The 20024-nt window shown below is 43.8% G+C and overlaps 1 protein-coding gene across 1 annotated transcript; it reads left to right on the plus strand.

Moving 5' to 3' along the window:
* Nucleotides 1–5757: 5757 nt before the first annotated feature.
* Nucleotides 5758–11792, plus strand: IGFBP1 (insulin like growth factor binding protein 1). Its single transcript, XM_030549362.1, has 4 exons — nucleotides 5758–6118; nucleotides 7811–7989; nucleotides 9744–9872; nucleotides 11478–11792. The coding sequence occupies exons 1-4, from the start codon at nucleotides 5758–5760 to the stop codon at nucleotides 11607–11609; spliced, it is 801 nt and encodes a 266-aa protein (XP_030405222.1). The 3' UTR covers nucleotides 11610–11792.
* Nucleotides 11793–20024: the final 8232 nt, after the last annotated feature.

Consider the following 20024-nt stretch of genomic DNA (forward strand, 5'->3'; position numbering starts at 1 on the left):
TGTGTGGCCTAGGAGTTGTGTTTGCTCCATTTTGTGGTCAGTAAGTGGCATTTTCTGAAGAGCCTAAGAGCCAGATTTTTAATGGTATTTAGGTCCTAACTTCCATTGAGCATCTAGGCCAAAGTGACTTAGGCCTAGGGTACCAACTTTATAATCGCACAAAACTGAACACTCTTGCCCTGCCCCAGCCCTGCCGGAGGCCCTGTCCCTTCCCTGAGGCCCTTCCGCTGCTCACGCCATCCCCCATCCCTCCATTGCTCACTCTCCCCCATCCTCACTCACTTTCACCAGGCTGGGGTAGGGGCTTGGGGTGCCATGGGGGTGAGGGTGTGTGTGGGCTCCAGGGTGGAACCAGAAATGAGGGATTCGAAGTGTGGGAGGGAGTTCCAGGCTGGGGCAGGGGGGTGAGATGTGGGAGGGAGTGAGGGCTCTGTCTGGAGGTGCGGACTATGGGGTGAGGCTGGGAATAAGGGGGGGATAAGGGGTTTTGGGTGCAGGAGGGGGCTCTGGGCTGGGGCTGAGAGGTTCACAATGTGGGAGGGGGTGTGGGCTTCAGCTGGGGGTGTGGGCTATGGGGTTGGGCCCTAAGTTAAGGGTTTGAGGTGCAGGAGGAGGCTCAAGGCTGGAGCAGGGGGTTGGGGTGCAGGAGGGGGTCAGGGCTGTGGCTGGGGGTGTGGGCTCTCGCATTGGCCCGGGATGAAGGGTCTGGGGTGCAGGAGAGGTTTCTGGGTTGGGGGCTGGGGCTGAAGGGTTTGGAGTGTGGGAGGGACTTCCGGGGTGGGACAGGGGGTTGGGGATGGGAGGAGGTGAGGGATACGGCTGGGGGTGCAGGCGCTGGAGTGAGGAAAGAGATGAGGGGTTTTGGGTGCAGGAGGGGGCTCCAGCCTGGGGCTGAGGGTTTTGGAGTGCGGGAAGGGCCTCAGAGCTGGGGCAGAGGGTTGGGGTGCAGGAGAAAGTGAGGGATGCAGGCTCCAGGTGGCGCTTACCTCAGGCAGCTCCCAGGAAGTGGCCAGCATGTCCATCTAGCTCCTAGGCAAAGGGGGGGCAGTGGTCTATGCATGCTGCCCGCAGGTGCCACCCCCCACATTTGCTGGCCAACAGGAGCTGCAGGGGTGGTGCTCAGGGTGGGGGCAGCATGCAAAGCCTCCCTAGCTGCTCCGGTGCCTAGGAGCCAGACTTGCCAGCTGCTTCCGAGAGCCACACAGAGCCACAACAGGCAGAGAGCCTGCTTTAGCATCACTGAGCCGCCCACCAGACTTTTAACTGCCAGGTCAGTGGCATTGACTGGAGCAGCCAGGGTCCCTTTTCAACTGGACGTTCTGGTTGAAAACAGCTGCCTGGCAACCCTACTTGGGAGTACAAGTCTTACTGACTTACCATAGGGCTTGTGCTCCTAACTTACTGAGGTGCTTTTGAAAATCTCAGAGCTGCCCACAAATATTCTAGCAGAAAAATAAATGGAAAGAGCAAATTTTAAGCAAGTGCTAGAAAATATTTGTGAAAAGCAAATTTTGAACACATAAACTTGAATATTTGCTCTGATTCATATACCTGGTTTACACACCACAGGTCAACCTAAGGCAGCTTATACTGAATTATGTCAGTGTCCATACTACAGTCTTGTCCTGCCGATATAAGTGCCCTGCTACACTGACATAACTCCATCTCCCCAAGAGGCGTAGGGCTTATGTCAGTGTAGTTAGGGGAGTGGGTTCAAACTTTTTAACAGGCAACCCCTTTCACATAGCAAGCCTCTGAGTGCGACCCCTTCTAATAAATTAAACACACCTTTTAATATATTTAACATATTATAAATGCTGGAGGCAAGCAGGTTTAGGGTGGAGATTGACAGCTCGCAACCCCCCCCCCATGTGATGACCTCATGACCCCCTGAGGGGTCCTGACCCCCCCCAGTTTGAGAACCCCTGAGTTAGGGAGACCCAGTGCTTGTGTAGACACTGTGTTACCTACACTGGCTGTTATCGCTGTTGTAAATTTCACGGCTCTAGTGGATCTGTGAAATTGACAAGAAAGCTGACATGTAGAGCCCATTTACCCCCTGCTCCCCTGGAGAGCTGGGTGGCTGGACCCCACTCCCAGCTGGGAACTAGGGCAAGAATGGACCCCACTCCAGGCCAGGAACAGGGAGGCAAGAAGCGCACTCCCAGTGGGGAACAGGGAGCTGAGGGACGGGAAGGGCAGAACCCCGGGAACCCAGAAGCCTGTGGGGCAGAACCCCGGGAACCCAGAAGCCTGTGGGGCAGCTGCTAGCATAGCTGAGAGACCAGGCTCTCAGCTGCCCACACTGGCCCTCTTAGATCGGTGGGGACACGCACCTGGTAAGGACACATACCACCAACCCAACGTGGGTTGTGTGGACATGAATCACTGCAGTAATTACTGTAGTGGATGTAAACTGACTTAATATAGGTTGACTTAAGTGTTTAGTATAAACGCACCCTAAGACTTACCCGTATCCGTTCTGAATACAGAAACAACACCATGTGACCTGTGTATCCAATCAAAATTAACCAACAATAGATGTGATTTCAGACACTTGTAAGAAACTGCTTGTGAGCAATCTACAGACCAACAATTATTCCTAGAAATTATTTGATAAATACATTTGAATAATGAATACATTTGATAAAAATCATAATCTCAAACAAGTTTCTCAAACAGAATAAAGGGCTAAGTTGGTTGAATGCATTATTTGCTGCTCTCTAGTATGCAAGGACCAGTTTAGGATATTAAACTTGGAACTCAGGATCAATATCGCATGTAGAGGGAAATTATAACAATGATTCTACTGCCTGGGGAACGGCCAGGAGAAATAGCAGGACATTATTTTACAAGACTACTGAATTTCTGCTGAATAGGGGAAAAGGATGAGCAATTATCACCTCCACGTTTCTGTACACTGAGACAAGGTTCACATAACACTTATGTGACATGATCCCTCAAGGAGCACCTTAATCGTATCTTTCTTTAAAAAAAAGCAACTTATTTTAACGTACAAAATGAGGTCACTGAATGACATGAGGCTGGTGAGTGCATACAAGTACACAGAGACTATGATCCATGTGCTGTTCCATGATGAATAGCTCAGATAAGATGACACTAGTAAGAACACCTAAAAATTACTGTCAACAGTTTTCAGTAAACACAATTTTACACGGTGAACACTTTTTTTTTATCCTATGACTCTTATCTGCACAGTTTGTGTTCTTTAAAGCTATGTCAAGGTCAGGGATGTGGTTGGGTTGGGAAGTTGTAGTATTACATCAAACAGAGCATACATAAACAGCTGCACAAGCATCACTTCATTGATTATGGCTGTCTTAGATAGTTCTGTTCTGTTCTGTTCTAAAGTAAGTAAACTACTTACATAGTAAAAGATAGCTAGGGCCTGATTCCTCACCACCTTGACCTCGGAGCAGTCATTTAAACCCATGCAACATCTGGTTTAGCAGATTTTTACTCTTTCTGTGTAGAGGTGTAAATAACCACAGAAGATGGAAACAATGGAGAAGCAGGCCTGTAACTTGATGTGCACCAGCAACTGTAGAAAGAAAAAAAATCCTCAGGATACTGTATAATTCATAATTTTGTTTGCTCATAATTAGAGGTGAGTCTGAACAAATCCCAGAGCCACATACCCCCAACTAATAGAAAAAATTCTGATCTGGCTCAGGTATTTGTAGCTGTCTCTTATCAACATAATGAATCAAAAATAAAACTTCAAGGACCTGAACACCAGGGACCCTGGGAAGAATCAGATTTGAATTGGTAATGCTCAACTAGGAGTGGTAACATATGCATTAGCATTTTCTTCCTTTATTTAAACCTTTAATAATGTAGTTAAAAACAAACAAAACATTTTTAAAAGGGGCTGCACTTTGTTGTTGTAGTGAAAGTGGTGCTTCACCTCTTTCCATGTCCCCCTTTTGCTTCAAGGAACTTGAGATAGCAATTAGGGTCGCTAAAATATGTGCTATACAGTCATTTGATGTGCAGGAGATTCTTGATGCTGAACAATCAGTAGTTATACTCAATTCTGTGCAAAATATTCCATTTCAAAAGCAAAAACATATATGATCTTTGGGTCTTTATCATTTCCAGTAACTAGTTTAAGAGAATTTCACAACATTGTAATTTTCCTCACCCAGCAGACTGCCTGGGACTCCTTAGCTTCTTTCTGTGCAAGATTTGCAGGTGGAGAAGAAAGTATAAGCTCATGAGAAAATAAGCATCAGACTTGGAAAAGACATAAGTGCTGTACTTTTACCATGGAACTCCCGTGCCAGGACGTTGGGCCAAATTCTGCTCCTATTTCCATCAATGTAAATCCAGAGTATCTCTTTTAAAGTCACTGAAGATACTCTGGCTTACAACTTTTGCAAGTGACTAGTGATTTAGAGTGCTTTGATTTTTGGGTATGCAACTGAAAACACCTAAAGGAACCAGATTTTCAGAGGGTCAATGCTTAGCAGTTTCTGAAACCAGACCTCATCAAAATATATCAAGCTGAGTACCTAAAATTACTAGTCGCTTTTGAAAATGTAGCCCTCCAGCTGTAAATGAGGGATGTCTTCAGCTTGAAGACAGAGCAAAGGACACAATGCAAAACAATTCACAGTACAATGCATCTTTATTTCACTTTCTTTCATGCAAAATGTATCCCAAAATGTTTTCAGGATCAGAGGGAGAGAGGAATTCAGTTTAAAGAACAAACAGGAAACCTTTACTGAGGAATTCGTTATTTCAAGTCTAGGACATAGTGCAAATGCCATGATACATTTATTTTACTGTGGTACAGTAGTAAAGGTTGATTTCTTTTTCCTTTATTTTAGTGACAACCACTGTATGCAAAAGAGAAAACAAATGTTGTCAGATGAGATCTGAGACGAGATGGGGAGGCAAAGTGGCTGAGAGATGCAGGAAAGATACATTTCTTTATCTGTTTGACAAGCATTGTTTTCCCACAACACCAAGTGCTCATGGCTGAGATCCCTCCCCCGCTCCCCGTAACTTTCATCAAAGAGCGGCAAAAACTGAGCACATCCACAGGAAACCAGCCCAGTCTTAGCTAAACAATCCTTCCCAACAGGTTAATGACATGAGCTCCTACGTGCATGCGTTCAGTAGTTACCGGATCCTGATAGTTTTATTGCCCTCGAGGCCTCTCGCTTGGTATGTCTGTGTCTTCATAACCTACAGCCACATGACGAAAATTAAACAAGGGGGGTTGTGATTTTTTCCCCCTTCCTTCCTCGCTGTGAAGCTATTAGCTCAGCTGCTTCTGTGTCATGGGGTTTTCCCCCGCCGCCTCCCCCCTCCTTCCTTTTTATATTTAAATCTTTATTGAGAGTCAGTCCAGAAAAAGGGGAGTCTGGTGACAAACAAAAGGAGAAAGAGGGAAAAACAACAGCCCATCATCATCCGTTTCCCCACTGCTCACTCCCACGCCTGTTTTTCAAGCAGGCTGGAGCAGAGCGGAACAAATAAAAGTATGATCGCAACTTTAAAGAGAGAAATTAATTAAGGGGGGGAGACCTGCAGGGGGGCGAAAGAGGCAGGAGAGCCGAACTGCCAATGACAGGATGCTTCGCCAACCCTCCCGCTCAGATAATAGCTAACCTGGGGTTAAAGATTAATAGGCAACAAAGCAGGGTATAAAGGGCCGCGGTTGGGCCCGCCTGAGAAGACTCTGCAGCCTGTAGCCACGGAGTGTAGCGGACCTAGCTCCACGCCACCATGACCAGTAGAAGGGCTCTGATCTGCGGCTGCTGGCTGCTGCTCCTCAGCCCCTGCCTCGCCTCCGGGGCCGCCCTCCAGCCGCTGCACTGCGCCCCTTGCACGGAGGAGAAACTGGCGCTGTGCCCGCCGGTGGCTGCCGCTTGCCCAGAGAGGACCCATCAGCCGGGCTGTGGCTGCTGCCAGACTTGTGCCCTCCAGCTGGGGGAGGCCTGTGGGGTGTACACAGCGGGCTGTGGCCGGGGGCTCAGCTGCCAGGTGCGGCCAGAGGAGCTCAGACCCCTGTATGCCCTGACCCGTGGGCAAGGGGCATGCCTGCCAACAGCAGATGCAGAAGGGATGCAGATGGTAGAGGCTGCAGGTATATCAATATTTTGTCTCCCTACATATACTCCATGCTTCTTACGGCAGGTGCTATACAGAACTTAAAGCCTAGCTACTGTTGATCATTCTGTGGGAACAGGGTGCATGGAATAAGCAGTGATAGAAAGAGAGCAGGGGTGCTGGCACAATTTTTATAGTGGGGGTGCTGCTGATGGAAATCACCAATGTGGGGTTTGTTATTGCTACCTCAAGCCAGGGGGTGCAGCAGCAGCACCCCTTGTTCCAGCACCACTGAAGGAGAGGGGCATTAACAATGATCAGCTGTGGTTGAGCTGGTTGGAAAATTTAGAAAAGTTTAAAATTTAGATGCAAAACAGGGTTGGGGGAAGAATCAGCACTTTTTCCTTGACAAAATTTCCCATCATTTGAGCCACTCTCCCTCAGAGTGGTTTGAGCATTGGCCTGCTAAACCCAGGGTTGTGAGCTCAATCCTTGAGGGAACCATTTAGGGACCTGAGGCAAAAATCTATCTGGGGATTGGTCCTGCTTTGAGCAGGGGGTTGGACTAGATGATCTCCTGAGGTCCCTTCCAACCCTGATATTTGATGACACATCCCCTTCCAAGGTTAAGACAAGCTTATAGCAGTATCAAGGTGAGAAGGCAGGACAGGGGAGAAACCAAAACATAGGTTGTGGAAGTGTCAGAATCAGCTACACCTCATTGGAAAGGGATTCCCAGGGATCTGTTCTTTTTTTGTTTGTTTAGTGTTAAATGGTCAGAAGCTCGTGAAAAACTTAATTTGAACTGTAACACATGGTTAGATGGTAGTGGACAGAAGATTTTTGCACGGAGGGCAAAACCAGTCACAGTTGCTCGAGTGTCACAAGGAGAGATGCATTTGGATATTATTGCAGAATTTCAGCAATTTTTGTGATTGAAATCCAGGTAAAAAGGGCCAGTAGGTGATTTTACACTCTTGTCCCCCTCAGTTTGCCCAAAATATGATCACAGGAAAAGTACTAATTGCTATTTTTTTCACTTTTTACTGTTTAAAACCTTGATCCAATAAGAAACTTAAGTATGTGCCTAACTTTAACCATATGAGTAGTCTCAATGAGTGTGAACAGCCTCTGTTGATTTCAGTGAAACTGTTCACATTCTTAAAGTTAGGTACAGGTACCTTGCTGAATCAGGGCCCGAGTGCTTCATTGTTTGGTCTTGTCCCTGTTTATTTGATCTACTGCATGTTGGCCAGATCTGTTGCCTATTTGTATGAATTATTTTGTTGGCATGTGTTAGCTAGGTCCTGGAACTAACTGAAACACATCTTGAGTGCATGTGTGGGGCAGTCCCTTCCAATATTGAAAACTGCACCTCTTTACACTACTGAAGGCTCCAAATGGGTTACAATTTTGATCTGAGTCTCCTCTAGTTTAGCCCACCACTGCACTGCATACTGTGGTTGGCTGAGATCATGTATTTCTAGTAGTTTGCATTCTAAATGGTAACAAAATAATTGGCTTATGAAAGACCCTCTGCTATATTTATGCTGACACAAATTTATGATGGGTTTATTTAGCTATGATACACAAGTAAAGTTTAATTCCTGTGTGAGCTACGAGAACTAACTGAATTTTCTTAGACTCATTTTATTGGTTCACTCAAATAAATGCAGAAGATTACTGTATCATAGATTATTATCCTAATGGTACCATTGTTCTCATATAGACTCTCTGGAACCTGAAGATGCACCTCTAGAAAGTACTGAAATAACACAGGATCAGCTGTTTAACTATCAACTGATGTTTCCCACTGGCCTGGACAAGTCTGGGCCTTGGAACGCCATCAGTGCTTATGAAAACATGAAAGCAAAGAGAATCACCGAACTAAAGAAATGGAAGGAGCAGGTGGGTTCTCCTACAAGCTTTCAAGTAGCCTTTTATTAATAAACTTTTGATTTAGAATTAAGAAAATTCAGAATGAAATTTTCATATGAGCTTAGTAGCTCCATTGACTTCACATTATTTTGTGCAACCGGCCAATAGCCCTTTTCCTTTGGAATATCTTGATCAGGTGCTTAAATGATAGGCAAATTAGAAGTAAATGCAAAAGGTCTCTGTATCACTTAAGCTCCTTGTAAGCCCCTGCACAGAGGTAAATTTCATCCCATGATAAATACCTGATTTTGTCAGAGCTCTCCAGTGCCCACAAATTCCAGACACTGATAATGAGATACTAGCTAAAACCACATATATTTGCCTATTTACGATCACAAAAATAGTATTAAACAGGTGCACATAAAACATTTAGGAAGGCAAATAATAATGATTGATTTCTACATTTGACACTGCCAGACTATTAAAATCCAGTCTGGTGTATATATCGGTAATTTAAAGCACCACTTGAGGGCACCAAAGAATAGACATTAGAAGGCATCACCCAGAGTATTTGTATAATGTGGATGGATCTAAACTAGATAGAGACGTGGTATGGACCCAATCCTGCAACCCTTACAGTAGTTGTCCTTACTTGTATGGCCCTCAGTTCAAAGGAGCACAGAAGCATGTGCTTAGTCTGTTGGTATTCAGCAAAGCATTTAAGCAGATGCTTAGCTTTAAGTGTTCTGTTTAAGTCCCGTTGACTTCAGAGCTTAAAGTTGAGCTTTATGTTTTTTTAAGTGCTTTCCTGAATTGGGGCCACAAGTGCTTACATGAGGGTTCCACTATGTAAAGTTTTGCAGATCACACACTCAGGTTATTTTTGTTTTGCTAAAGTAAAAATATGAGTTTGATCTTAGCGCTCCTGTTTACCATTATTCAACATTAAACACGTCAGCTACTGTTCAGTTCTTTGGTCATGCAGTTATTGTTTTTTTATTTTTAAATAACAGTGAGAATTACAGAGCATCTGTTACCCTCAATTTTACATTTTCTGGATTTTGTTGTTTCTTATTACTGATTTGATATGATCCTTTGCTATAAAATTATTGTCGAGTGCATTTTAAGGATTGGTTGACAACCATGTCCAATTGTTTAACTGTATTATAATTATTTGAAAAAATAAATAGCAGAAAATAATTTTTAAGTAAGAATCTTTGAAGATGAAACATTTTATTATGTTTTGTGCATGTATCAGGAATAATGATTCATTTGACTGAATTTGCCATCTACTCCTGCAATATCAATACAGTACATACAGAGGGCAACAAACATTATGGTATTCATTTTTGCAAAAAGCCTATTCTGTATACATTAAAAATAACACAGGAAACGTACATACCTGAAAATGTAAAGCCAGATCCTCAGGTGTTATAAACTGGGATAGCTTCTTTGAAGTAAACAGGGCTATTCTGATTTATACCAGCTGATGATATGGCCAATCACATCTAACCATTAACGTGATTATTTAGTAAGGGGAATGCATGGGAATTTAGGAACATAAATCCTCATGTTTTGGGGATCAGAAAATAACCCTAATGACTAAAAGACATATTCCATTTTGGTTCCTACTTAGTGACATGAATGGAAACTGCAGGCAATATGTCAAAATGAAGATTTTAGGCCCAAATTGCAGCTTCATCTCTTAGTTGACTTTATGCCTATTTTTACAGATTTTTTTTTAAGTTAGCATTTACCCATTACGTATATAAATATTCTTTCAGGGGCCTTGCCAGAAAGATCTCTACAGAGCACTGGATAAACTAGCTAAAGCTCAACAGAGAGCTGGAGAAGACATATACAAATTCTATTTACCAAACTGCAACAAGAATGGATTTTACCACAGCAAACAGGTACTTTTCTTTTTATTGCCCTCTCAAACTACTGTGTCTAGTGGTCAATTACCGCCAACTTTCCATTATAATTACCGATCCCCAAACTCAGAGATTTCAGTGGTTATATGAATTGATCGTGAAAATAAGAATATTGAATTTTCAGATTTGGAGCAAATTGGGTTTCTTTTCTTTTTTCTCTTTTTATGTGATCTTAATGCTCAGATTGGCAGAAAAGGAGGCCAAAGTCCTCATGTTATACATAGAACAGATGCAGTACAGAGCCCCTCCAAAGTACTTTAACTTTCTGCCTATCCTTAAACAAATTCTATCTCTATGCTCCTAAGCCATTATGGCATTTGTAGTCGATCTACATTCACAATATGCTTTGTAGTCAGCATGGTAATTGTGTAATAAGGCCTATGTAGAGGGAAGGAAATCTATGTACTGTGGGCGACATTAGGCCTAGGGTGACCAGATAGCAAGTGTGAAAAATTAGGACAGAGGGTGGGGGGTAATAGGAGCCTATATAAGAAACAAACACAAATATCGGGACTGTCCCTATAAAATCAGGACATCTGGTCACCCTAGGGCCCCATGGACATCAGGTCAGGATTTTACCCTCCGTGTTTTGAGATGAGATTATCCTTCTAAGAACAGAACACAAAATACAGCTGAATACATTGCATATGGAAGATCTTACCGATAAGATTCATAAACAGTATAGTTAATCTGAAGAAGTCATTATGAGATTTATTATGAATGGATATTAAGAACAATCTACAAACTTTGGCTATTATATCAGGTTCACAGAAGTCTTGTACGCATGACCATGTACATGGGTTAAGTTCCTCCCCTTTTTAGAAGAATCACAACACTATATTCAAATAATAAGAGTCCAGATTAAATCTAACATGGAAGGAATTCAGACTTTCGGCTAAACTCCATGCATACCTGCTTAGTTCATATCTGCCTTTTCACGGCTGAGACTAGCGTGACTCTCCAAATTCTGGATGATTTGTCATGATTTAATATAACCTTGAAAAACTGTCAAGAAAAGTTACCAGTCCATTTGAGGTCCCTTAAATTTACACCACATCCACAGTCTCCACTGTTTGCATTCCTGATTTCATCCTTCCCTCACATCCCGACAACCCAATCCCCTCCCTCTTGTTCTCTTCTAATACAGAGTTACATGCCATTGTCTTAGGTGAACCATCTGAAATCAATGTCCAAACTCCCACTTACTTCAGTAGAGTGAGAATCAGGCCCCTGCGTCAATGTTCTTACCCCCAACTTCTATACTCTGCCTTCCCTTCCCCTCCCCCAGGAGAAATTTATGATTGCCCATCAGGAAGTCTGCAAGCAGAATTTTGCAAACTGCTTTAAATATCAGTAGGCTGCAATATTGCATCCAGTGTAGTTCAGCTGGGGTCACAGGCCCAGTTGCTATATGGCTTCTAAAAGCTAAGCCATGAGTGAGGAGGGTGAGAGGTTCTGTAAGAATAGGGTGTGGTAATACAAAAAGCCTGTGCAGTGCAGCTTCCTGATTTCTAGTTCTTGCTATTTCCAAACACTTATGCATTTAGTTTCATAGTGTCATTTTTCCCCCCCCAATCATCCCAGTGTGAAACTTCGCTGGCTGGAGAGCCTGCTGGATGTTGGTGTGTCTATCCAAGGAGTGGGAAAAGAATTCCTGGCTCTCCTGAGCTGAAAGGCGACCCTGAATGCCAACAGTATCTCAGCTCACAAGAGTAAGACCAAACACATGATGGCATTTCCATTCGCTCATACGAAGTCTGTTGCAGGGCCTGATCCTGCCATCATTTAGGCCCGATTCACCAAAGTACTTCAATATGTGCCAACTTTAAGCATGTGAGCATGTGGTAAGGCTCACTCCCACAAGGAGTACCACTGAATTCAGCAGGACTACTCATATGCTTAAAGTGACACACATGTCTAAGTGATTGCAGAATTGGGCCCCTTAACCTATATATTATATATATATATATATATATATATATATATATATATATATATTATAATGAACTGCTTTTGTACTCTACAGATTCCATGATATGTAAACCCGTTGAATTATTTATTTCTTAGTAAATTTATTTTTTGTGTCTGTGTTGTTATTAATTTATATCCTCAAACACTTCATAACTTTATATGTAAATACATAATATTATTGCTCTTAAAGATATGCGTTTTTCTATTCTGGAAGAGCACTGCTAGTTAAACTTCAGTTGGAATAACACTAAATATCACGGGGAAATAGCATGTAAAACTTGTATTCTGTATTATGTATTTATAGATTGCAGCTGTAAAGCAGAATTAAAAAAAAAATGCTGTCAGAAAAGAACAGGGTTAGGAACTTATTAAAAACCCATCTTGTTTGTATATCATGTTGCTTTGCACCTCAGTTTCAATGTCAATCTGTTTTGTTTTTTGCTGTTTAAGGAACAGTGACTCTGGAATATATAGTGAAACACTGACAGGAGAATATTACTTTGTATTTTCCAAACATATGCACTGGATATATTGTAAAAATAACAGGAAATATTGTACAACCTTTAACAGGTGTAAATGGTTCACATGCTGACATTGTCGTGTTATTTAAGATGAGCTATTAAATAATTTCCTTTGGACACTGCTGGCGTGTTGCTTTCGGAGATATACTGTACTGTAACTCTAAGCTGTAGAGTCAGAATGGAATCCTTTCCGTGGAGCAGGAGTGAAACTGCAGTCTGCTCTCAGCAGACAAGCAGAGTGGGCAGTATAGTTGGAGGCAGGTATCAGCTTGCAAAGAGGTCACAAGCTCCTTGTGCTGTTTGCTGGCGTGTGATGAGAGCAGCAAGACTGAAGAGGGAGTAGGATACAGAAAAAAAATCACACACACAAAAAGGTTCTCCATAGGGAGAGTGGGTAATTGCTCTCTTTCCTCCCTATCCTTGTCATTGGGTATATTTGTTGGACTTCAGTACATTACAGCTATTTTATCAGGGCTTAAGGAAATACACTTAAACCAAGACACAACCTCATGGACAATGAGCTGTAATATTTCTCATGTGGCATCTTATCAAGATATGGTTTTCTGTGCAGAGGAATCTTTTTTAACCTCAGTCAGCTTGCTAGGAAAAAGTGGATCACAACTCTTAAAAATGACTATCTTTTAGATATCTTGTCCCTTTAAATAGTAAACACAACCAGCAGGTCTGAGTGTTTGTAGACAGGGCTCCCTCCCATAGACTATGATTCAGTCACTGTACAACTTTTTGGCTGGAGGTGCTCCCCGAAGAGAATTCTGCGGGGCACCACTGCTTAACTTAGGCCACATTAATCGCTGCCCCAGGAGTAGAGTCAAGGCAGAGATAGAGCATAAGCTGCTTGCATCTCCCCTGTTTTACTGCTGCTCCCAGCCAAGAAAGACTCTAAGCCAGCCCTGGGGCTGCCCTAACTTGTGCCTTCTGCTGCCATAGCTTTGTTGGGTTTGCACCAGCAGGGAATCGTAGGCAGCCAAGTCTGCTCCAACTAGACCACCTCTTAGCCATGCCCTACCCCAAAGTGGCTTGGCTTTAGGACAGCAGAGAATTTCCCCCCACTCTTGTGTCTCCTAGTACTGGGCTCCGCTAAGCGTTAGGTAATTTTGCCTGTGCGTCACTTACCTAGAGGGTATCAGCAGCTGTGCCTCGTAGCAGGCTTTGGAGGGGCAGCAAAGTGTAGGGATTGAAAGATCAACAGCATCAGCTCTGCTTTGCTTCCACAATGGAAGTGTCCGCTGCAAAGTTTGTTTGTGCAGGGAGCAGAGCTCTCTTGGGGACTGGTCCAAGACACCAGCAAGGACTAAGGACGACCTCAAACCTCACCACTTTCCTTTCCAAGAGCAAAGCACACTCCTTGGGCCCTGTGTTCACTAATAAAAACTTCAAACAAACATAAAACCCACACACGACTTTTCCCCTGGGGAATGGACTGGGGAAGGAGTCACAGGTAACAGAGACTAGTCACGTTGCTTAAGATACTCTTGAAGGCATAGACATACTGTGGTAATGGGCATGGTATAAGAACCTAAACAGAAGCTCATAGAAAAATAGATGAGGGCTGCTCCCTTCTGAAAGGTCATCTGGAGAGGTGCCCACAAATGACGAAGCCTCTGCCCTTTAAGAAGAGAGCCCCACTTCTGACCTAAATGATAAATTTGAAGTTCAGCTATGCTCCTGGTACTGCTGCCCCCACTGCTCCAAATCTCACAATCATCCAGATTCTAGGAATTGGTGATTTCCCTCTCCTTCAAATTAATGAGTTGTGACTGGGAGCAGAGGTGAATCATGGCCCAGCAGCACTTGGGGGAAGCGTGATCGTGAAAAATTTGAGGACCACTGATTTAATGAGTACCATAATGTATACATATAGAGAGTTACTGTTACACATGCAATCTTGTGTTAATCCCTGATGCTTTAATACTCAAATGTGCATCCATAAGGTTATCTTGGATAAATTTTTTTGTAAAGAATTTTATAATTTTTTAATTAAAAATGTTGGGGTGGAAAAAGACCATTAAAAAGAAGTTTCTTTCCCTCAGCAGGCCTTTTGAATCTTTCCTGGCTTGCAAAAAATTGGCCACAACAGTGCCAGTAAATTCCATAACCACAACTGGATCACCCTATTCCATGCACATTAAGAGGACTAGACGAAGAACTTGCTCTTCTGAAAACACATGCTGCTAACCTCTGTAAGTGCATGAGAATGAGCAAACAAACCTTGCATGGTGGACAGCACCCTCTTCGCACTTTCATATTTCAATTAGCTCTTCAGGGACCATGTGAAGGGTTGCATGCTCAGGCAAAATGCACTTAGAGTAGGCTTAGGGCAGATCTACACTACAAACTTGCATTGGCATAGCTGCACTGGAACGTCTAATGAAGATGCTCTAAGCCGAGAGGAGAGAACTCGCCCGTCGGCTTAATAACGCCACGTCCATGAGATGCGGTAGCCATGGGCATGGGTATCAAAGGCCAGGGGAGACTGAACCTCCACAAACAGTCCTGCATGGCCCCACCCATGCTTCTCCCCCAGGTCTCCTCCAGCTTCCCGGTGCTCTGTGGCTCTTCCTCTGTTGGCGGGAACCCCAGGCTGGGTCTGGGCCTAGTTGGGGGCCAGCCTGTGGCCAGGGACTCTGGGCGGCTGGAGCCAATGCTCACACTGTCCACCCACCTGGCACTCCAGGACTAGAAGCTGCATCTTCCACCTGTTTGCCACTCTGGAGCTGGTGCTCCGGGAGAGAGTCTTCTACCAACATAGTGCTGTCTACACAGGAGGCTACGGTCGAGATAACTACATTGCTCGGGGTGTGTATTTTTACATCCCTGAGGGACATAGTTATACCAAAGTGTGTAGTGTGTACCTGGCCTGACTGAGACGAGGTGGGTGAGGCAGCTTTTTATTGCATCCGTGTCTGTTGGGAAGAGAGAGAGAGATTTTGAGCTTACATGGTTCTTCTTCCAGCCAAGGAAATGTACTCACAGTCATAGCTAAGTTGAAATAGATTGTTTAGCATAAGTAGTTAATACATATTTCAAGGGACCATTCATGGTGAAGTGGCCATAGATGCTGACTTCTATTTTTCCCTGAGAGTGCTCCACCCCTGCTCCTCCCCAAGGCCCTGCCCTGACTCTGCCTCTTCCTCCAAGGCCCTGTCCTTGCTAAGCCTCTTCCCACCCTTGCTCTGTCCCATCCCGAGGCCCCCACCCTTGCTCCACCGCTTCCCCCCCCGCCCTCTCCGCCAAGGCCCCCACCAGCATCTCATTGCTCTCTGTTCTCCCTGAAGTATCTCCCGCAGCCACCAAACAGCTCATTGGCGGTGCCTCTGAATAGCTGTGGCTGCTGGGGGCTAAGTACCCACAATTTTTTTTTCTGTGTGTGCTTGAGCCCCAGAGCACCTATGGAGTTGGCACTTATGGAAGTGGCCCATTAACATCCCTCTAGTCATAGGGGGGGAAGGAAGGGAGAGGGAAAAACAGCAGCATGGGGGTGGTGGTGATGTTGGGGGCAGGGGTTAGTGGGTTACAGATTGTTGTAATAAGCTAGAAATCTAGTGTCCCTAGTCAGCCCATGATTTTTAGTATCTAACAAAGTGAATATAAGCTCCAGGGCTCATCTTTTGAAGGTATGTGGATTTCCTTTGAGAATGAGAGCTGAGAGGTCAGATATAGAGTGATCACTTTGTAAAAAGTGTTCATTCGTAGGGTGATATGGTATTTTTGTCTTTTATCACTTTCCTGTGTGAGTTCATTCGAGAGCACTGTGATTCTTCAGTTTCACCCACATAGTTGTTGTTGGAGCATTTAGCGCACTGGAGGAGATACACCACATGTTGTGATAGGTACGTGGGGACCCATGGATCTTGAAAGGTGTGTCTTGGGGTTGTTGTGCATTGTAGTAGTGGAGATTTGTCCAGATTTTTCATCTGTTGCTCTGCAGGGTCTGGTGCTATTTTGAATTGGTTTGTAGTCGTCTATAGGGAAGTTGTTTCTGATGATGAGCTTGACAAGGCAGGGTATCTGTGTTTGAAGGCCTGACAAAGGAGTTCAGGAAATATTTCTTTCAGGATGTGGTTCACATCGAGTATGGGTTGTAATTGTTCAGTGATACACTGTATGGGTTCCAGTGTGGGGTGGTAGGTGACAACTAGGGATGTGCAGATGGAGAGGGGTTTGATTTCCCTATTGAAGCAGATTTTCTTGGGGTATTTGGGTGGCCTGTTGCATGATGCAATCTACTTCTGTGGTGGAGTGTCCTTCTTTGGTGAAGATGGTTTTTAGTGTGTTAAGAGATATATCTCAGACTTTCTCCTTGGAGTGTATTCTGTGGTATCTGAGTGCCTGGCTGGAGATAATAGCTTTCTTGCTATGGATTTAAGACTTATTACAACAATCTATAACCCACTAACAATCCCTGCCTCCTCTAAGCTGCCTTTATTCCCCCTTCATTCCTTCTCCCACACTCCATGACTGGAGGGGTGGTAATGAGCCTGGGGTGCTGGAACATTTGTACAAATGCGGGGGCGGGTGCCAATGCCAAAACTGCTGAATGGCCTGGCCACTGAGGGGGGGTGTGAGAGTGGGAGAAGAGTCTGATGAGAACCTTTTGGAAGAGGAGGTGTCTACGCAGGAAGGTTGGTCTCCACCTAAACTAAAACAGAACCAGATGGCTGGCATGTAAATTAAAAAGGTCATAGAGGATTTTTTAAACTGAGGACTAGGGGAAAGCTGACAGGTGTGGAGGTGCACATGGTACAGACAGAGATATCCCTTGGGGCAGGATCTATAAATAGGAATTCTCTATATTCTAGTAAGGAGGAAAGGATGGCAGATGATAAATTACAGGTAGTGTATGATGAGAAACAACAAATGAAAAGGATTTCCATTCAATTGCATCATATGAAGCCTGACCACTAAAGAATGACAAATTTTATAAGTACTTCATGTAAGATGAGGCCCTGAAACATAAACTGTTATATCAGAGGCCTGGTATGGGGCCTAAGGCTTGAAGTTAAGTAATGGTCAAGACTTTGTTAACATAAAGCAAAGTTAAACTGTGAGCCAGAGTCAGGCCCTCCTCACAGAAGCTGGCAAGGAAAGGCTGATGTTGCAAAAATACACAGACCTAAAAGGTACTGGACCCTAGAGATATAAACATACGCTAGGATGGTACCAGAACATTCTGATACTTGCACATTCCACACAGGTAACAAGGAACAGGCTGACGCATCCTAAAGACAGGGGCAAAAGGGTAAGAGGATAGATAGAGTTGTTTTGTTCGAACCAACATGTACAAGGTGAGAGGCAGCACACTAACACGTAGAGGGGTTGTACCTCAGTATGTCAGGAGTGATGTGTAACTTGTTTGTATCTGTGTATAAGAATGCACCCTTGAGGAGTTGTCTTGTTCTGGCCTTTGGGGCAGTGGAGAATCCCGACATTGACTGAGCTGGTCCATTGTCAGGGAGCACATATGTACCAGCAGAACTGTAGACATCTGATCCAGGGAGCTAGAGACTGTGTTTCATTTGGCCATTAACCTGGCTGGATCCCTTCGTACTTTATCGGAGTCTGTGGTCATTGGGGGTTCTCTCAGGGTCTGCTGTGTCAGCTCTTTGCAGAGACAGGGCAGCACACAGAGGGAAACACACAACACAGCCGATTGTTATCATCATTGAACGAGCAGAGCGCCACACTGGTGACGTCTGACAACCCTTATATACAAATGCTAGACATCTAAATACTAAGATGGGTGAATCTGAGTGCCTGGTATTAAATGAGGATGTTGATATAATAGGTATCAAGAATCTTGGTGGAATTATGATAATCAATGGGACACGAGAATACCAGGGTACAAGATATATAAGAATGACAGAAAAGGTCATGCCGGTCGGGGAGTGATACTATATGTGAAAGAAAGCATAGAATCAAATGTAGTAAAAAGAAAAGTGAAAAAAATTGTGCCATAGAATCTCTATGGATAGAAATTCCGTGCTTGAATTATAAGACTATAGCAGTAGGGATTTACTACCGATTATCTGACCAGGATGTTGATGGTGACTGTGAAATGCTCAGGGAGATTAGAAAGGCTATAAAAATAATAAAACCTCAATAATAATGGGGGATTTCAGCTATCCTTATATTGACTGGGTACATGTCTCCTCAGGAGAGGATACAGAGAGAAAATTTCTTGACACCTTTAATGACTGTTTCTTGGAACAGCTACTCCTGGAACCCACAAGAGAGGCAATGCTTGATTTAGTCAATTTAACATCCCTGTGTGGGGGGATAACACCAAAGCAGCCTACTGCAGTAGCATTTAATTTCAGAAAGGAGAACTACACAAAAATGGGGAGGTTAGTTAAACAGAAATAAAAAGGTACAGTCCCCAAAGTGAAATGGCTGCAAGCTGCATGGAAACTTTAAGAAAGTCAAATTAAATGTATACCTCCAAATTAAAAATTATAATAAGAGATATACCTATCTCATAGAAATGGAAGGGACCCTGAAAGGTCATCAAGTCCAGCCAATGCTCAAACCACTCAGCTATCCCTGCAAAAACTGCCACCCTGCCTAAACAACCAAGTAAAAGAAGTTATTAGAGGCAAAAAGGCATCCTTTAAAAACTGGAAACTAGAAAGGATCATAAACTCTGGCAAGTCAAGTGTAAAAATACAATTTGGCAGGACAAAAAAGAATTGTAAAATGATAGTATGGTAACAATGTAAAGTTTGTCATGTTGGGTGTCTTCAGAAGGCTCATGATGCACCAGGCATGGTTGTTATAGTGATGCTATAGTAATTGTTAGAGTAAGGTAATAGGTTATAATTTAATGTATATAGTTATGAGGCTGAAAATGTGTCCTCATGGCTTAAAATAAGCCCAGGCAAAAACTCTCCAAGAGCAGAGAGGCAGTTCAGCCCTCATCAGGGCATGTATGGGACAAACTCAGCCCAGCCTCACAGGAACAAAGGACACTGGCCTAGGCAGCAACAAAAGAATCTGTTGGACTCTTGAGGAGTCCCCCCCCCCCGGCCCTTTGGTCAGGTTGGAACTGTGATGAAGTAATGCTCACCTGACTCTGAAGTGGGGGGCAAAGCGAAGAGGGAAGAAAGAACATGATAAAAGGGAGAGAGATTTCCCATGCTCTCTCTCTCTCTCTCTCTTCCACCTACATCTACAGACACCACACACCAAGCGACTAAAGTGCTGATCAAAGGGGAAAACCTGGCTGAAGAGCAACCAGCCAGCCTGTGGTGAGCAGCATCTAAGTTTGTAATGGCACTGAAAGTGTTAAGATCAGCTTAGAATGCATTTTGCTTTTATTTCACTTGACCAAATCTGACTTGTTATGATTTGACTTATAATCACTTAAAATTTATTTTTGTAGTTAATAAATCTGTTTGTTTATCCTACCTGAAGCAGGGTGTTTGATTTGAAGCATGTCAGCGTCTCCCCTTGGGATAACAAGCCTGGTACATATCAATTTCTTTATTAAATTGACAAACTCATACAAGCTTGCAGTATCCAGTGGGCATAACTGGATACTGCAAGATGGAGGTTCCAAGGGTTGTGTCTGGGACCGGAGATATTGGCTAGTGTCATTTGATTGCACAATCCAAGGAGCAGC

This window comes from Gopherus evgoodei, chromosome 2, assembly GCF_007399415.2.
Source record: "Gopherus evgoodei ecotype Sinaloan lineage chromosome 2, rGopEvg1_v1.p, whole genome shotgun sequence".
NCBI lineage: Eukaryota > Metazoa > Chordata > Testudines > Testudinidae > Gopherus > Gopherus evgoodei.

Bases quoted from the DNA above. Each gene is read 5' to 3' on its own strand.
- IGFBP1 (XM_030549362.1), top strand. From the start codon at position 5,758: ATGACCAGTAGAAGGGCTCTGATCTGCGGCTGCTGGCTGCTGCTCCTC. The intron at 7,990-9,743 runs GTGGGTTCTCCT...ATATTCTTTCAG, and splicing joins TAAAGAAATGGAAGGAGCAG to GGGCCTTGCCAGAAAGATCT. The intron at 9,873-11,477 runs GTACTTTTCTTT...CAATCATCCCAG, and splicing joins GATTTTACCACAGCAAACAG to TGTGAAACTTCGCTGGCTGG.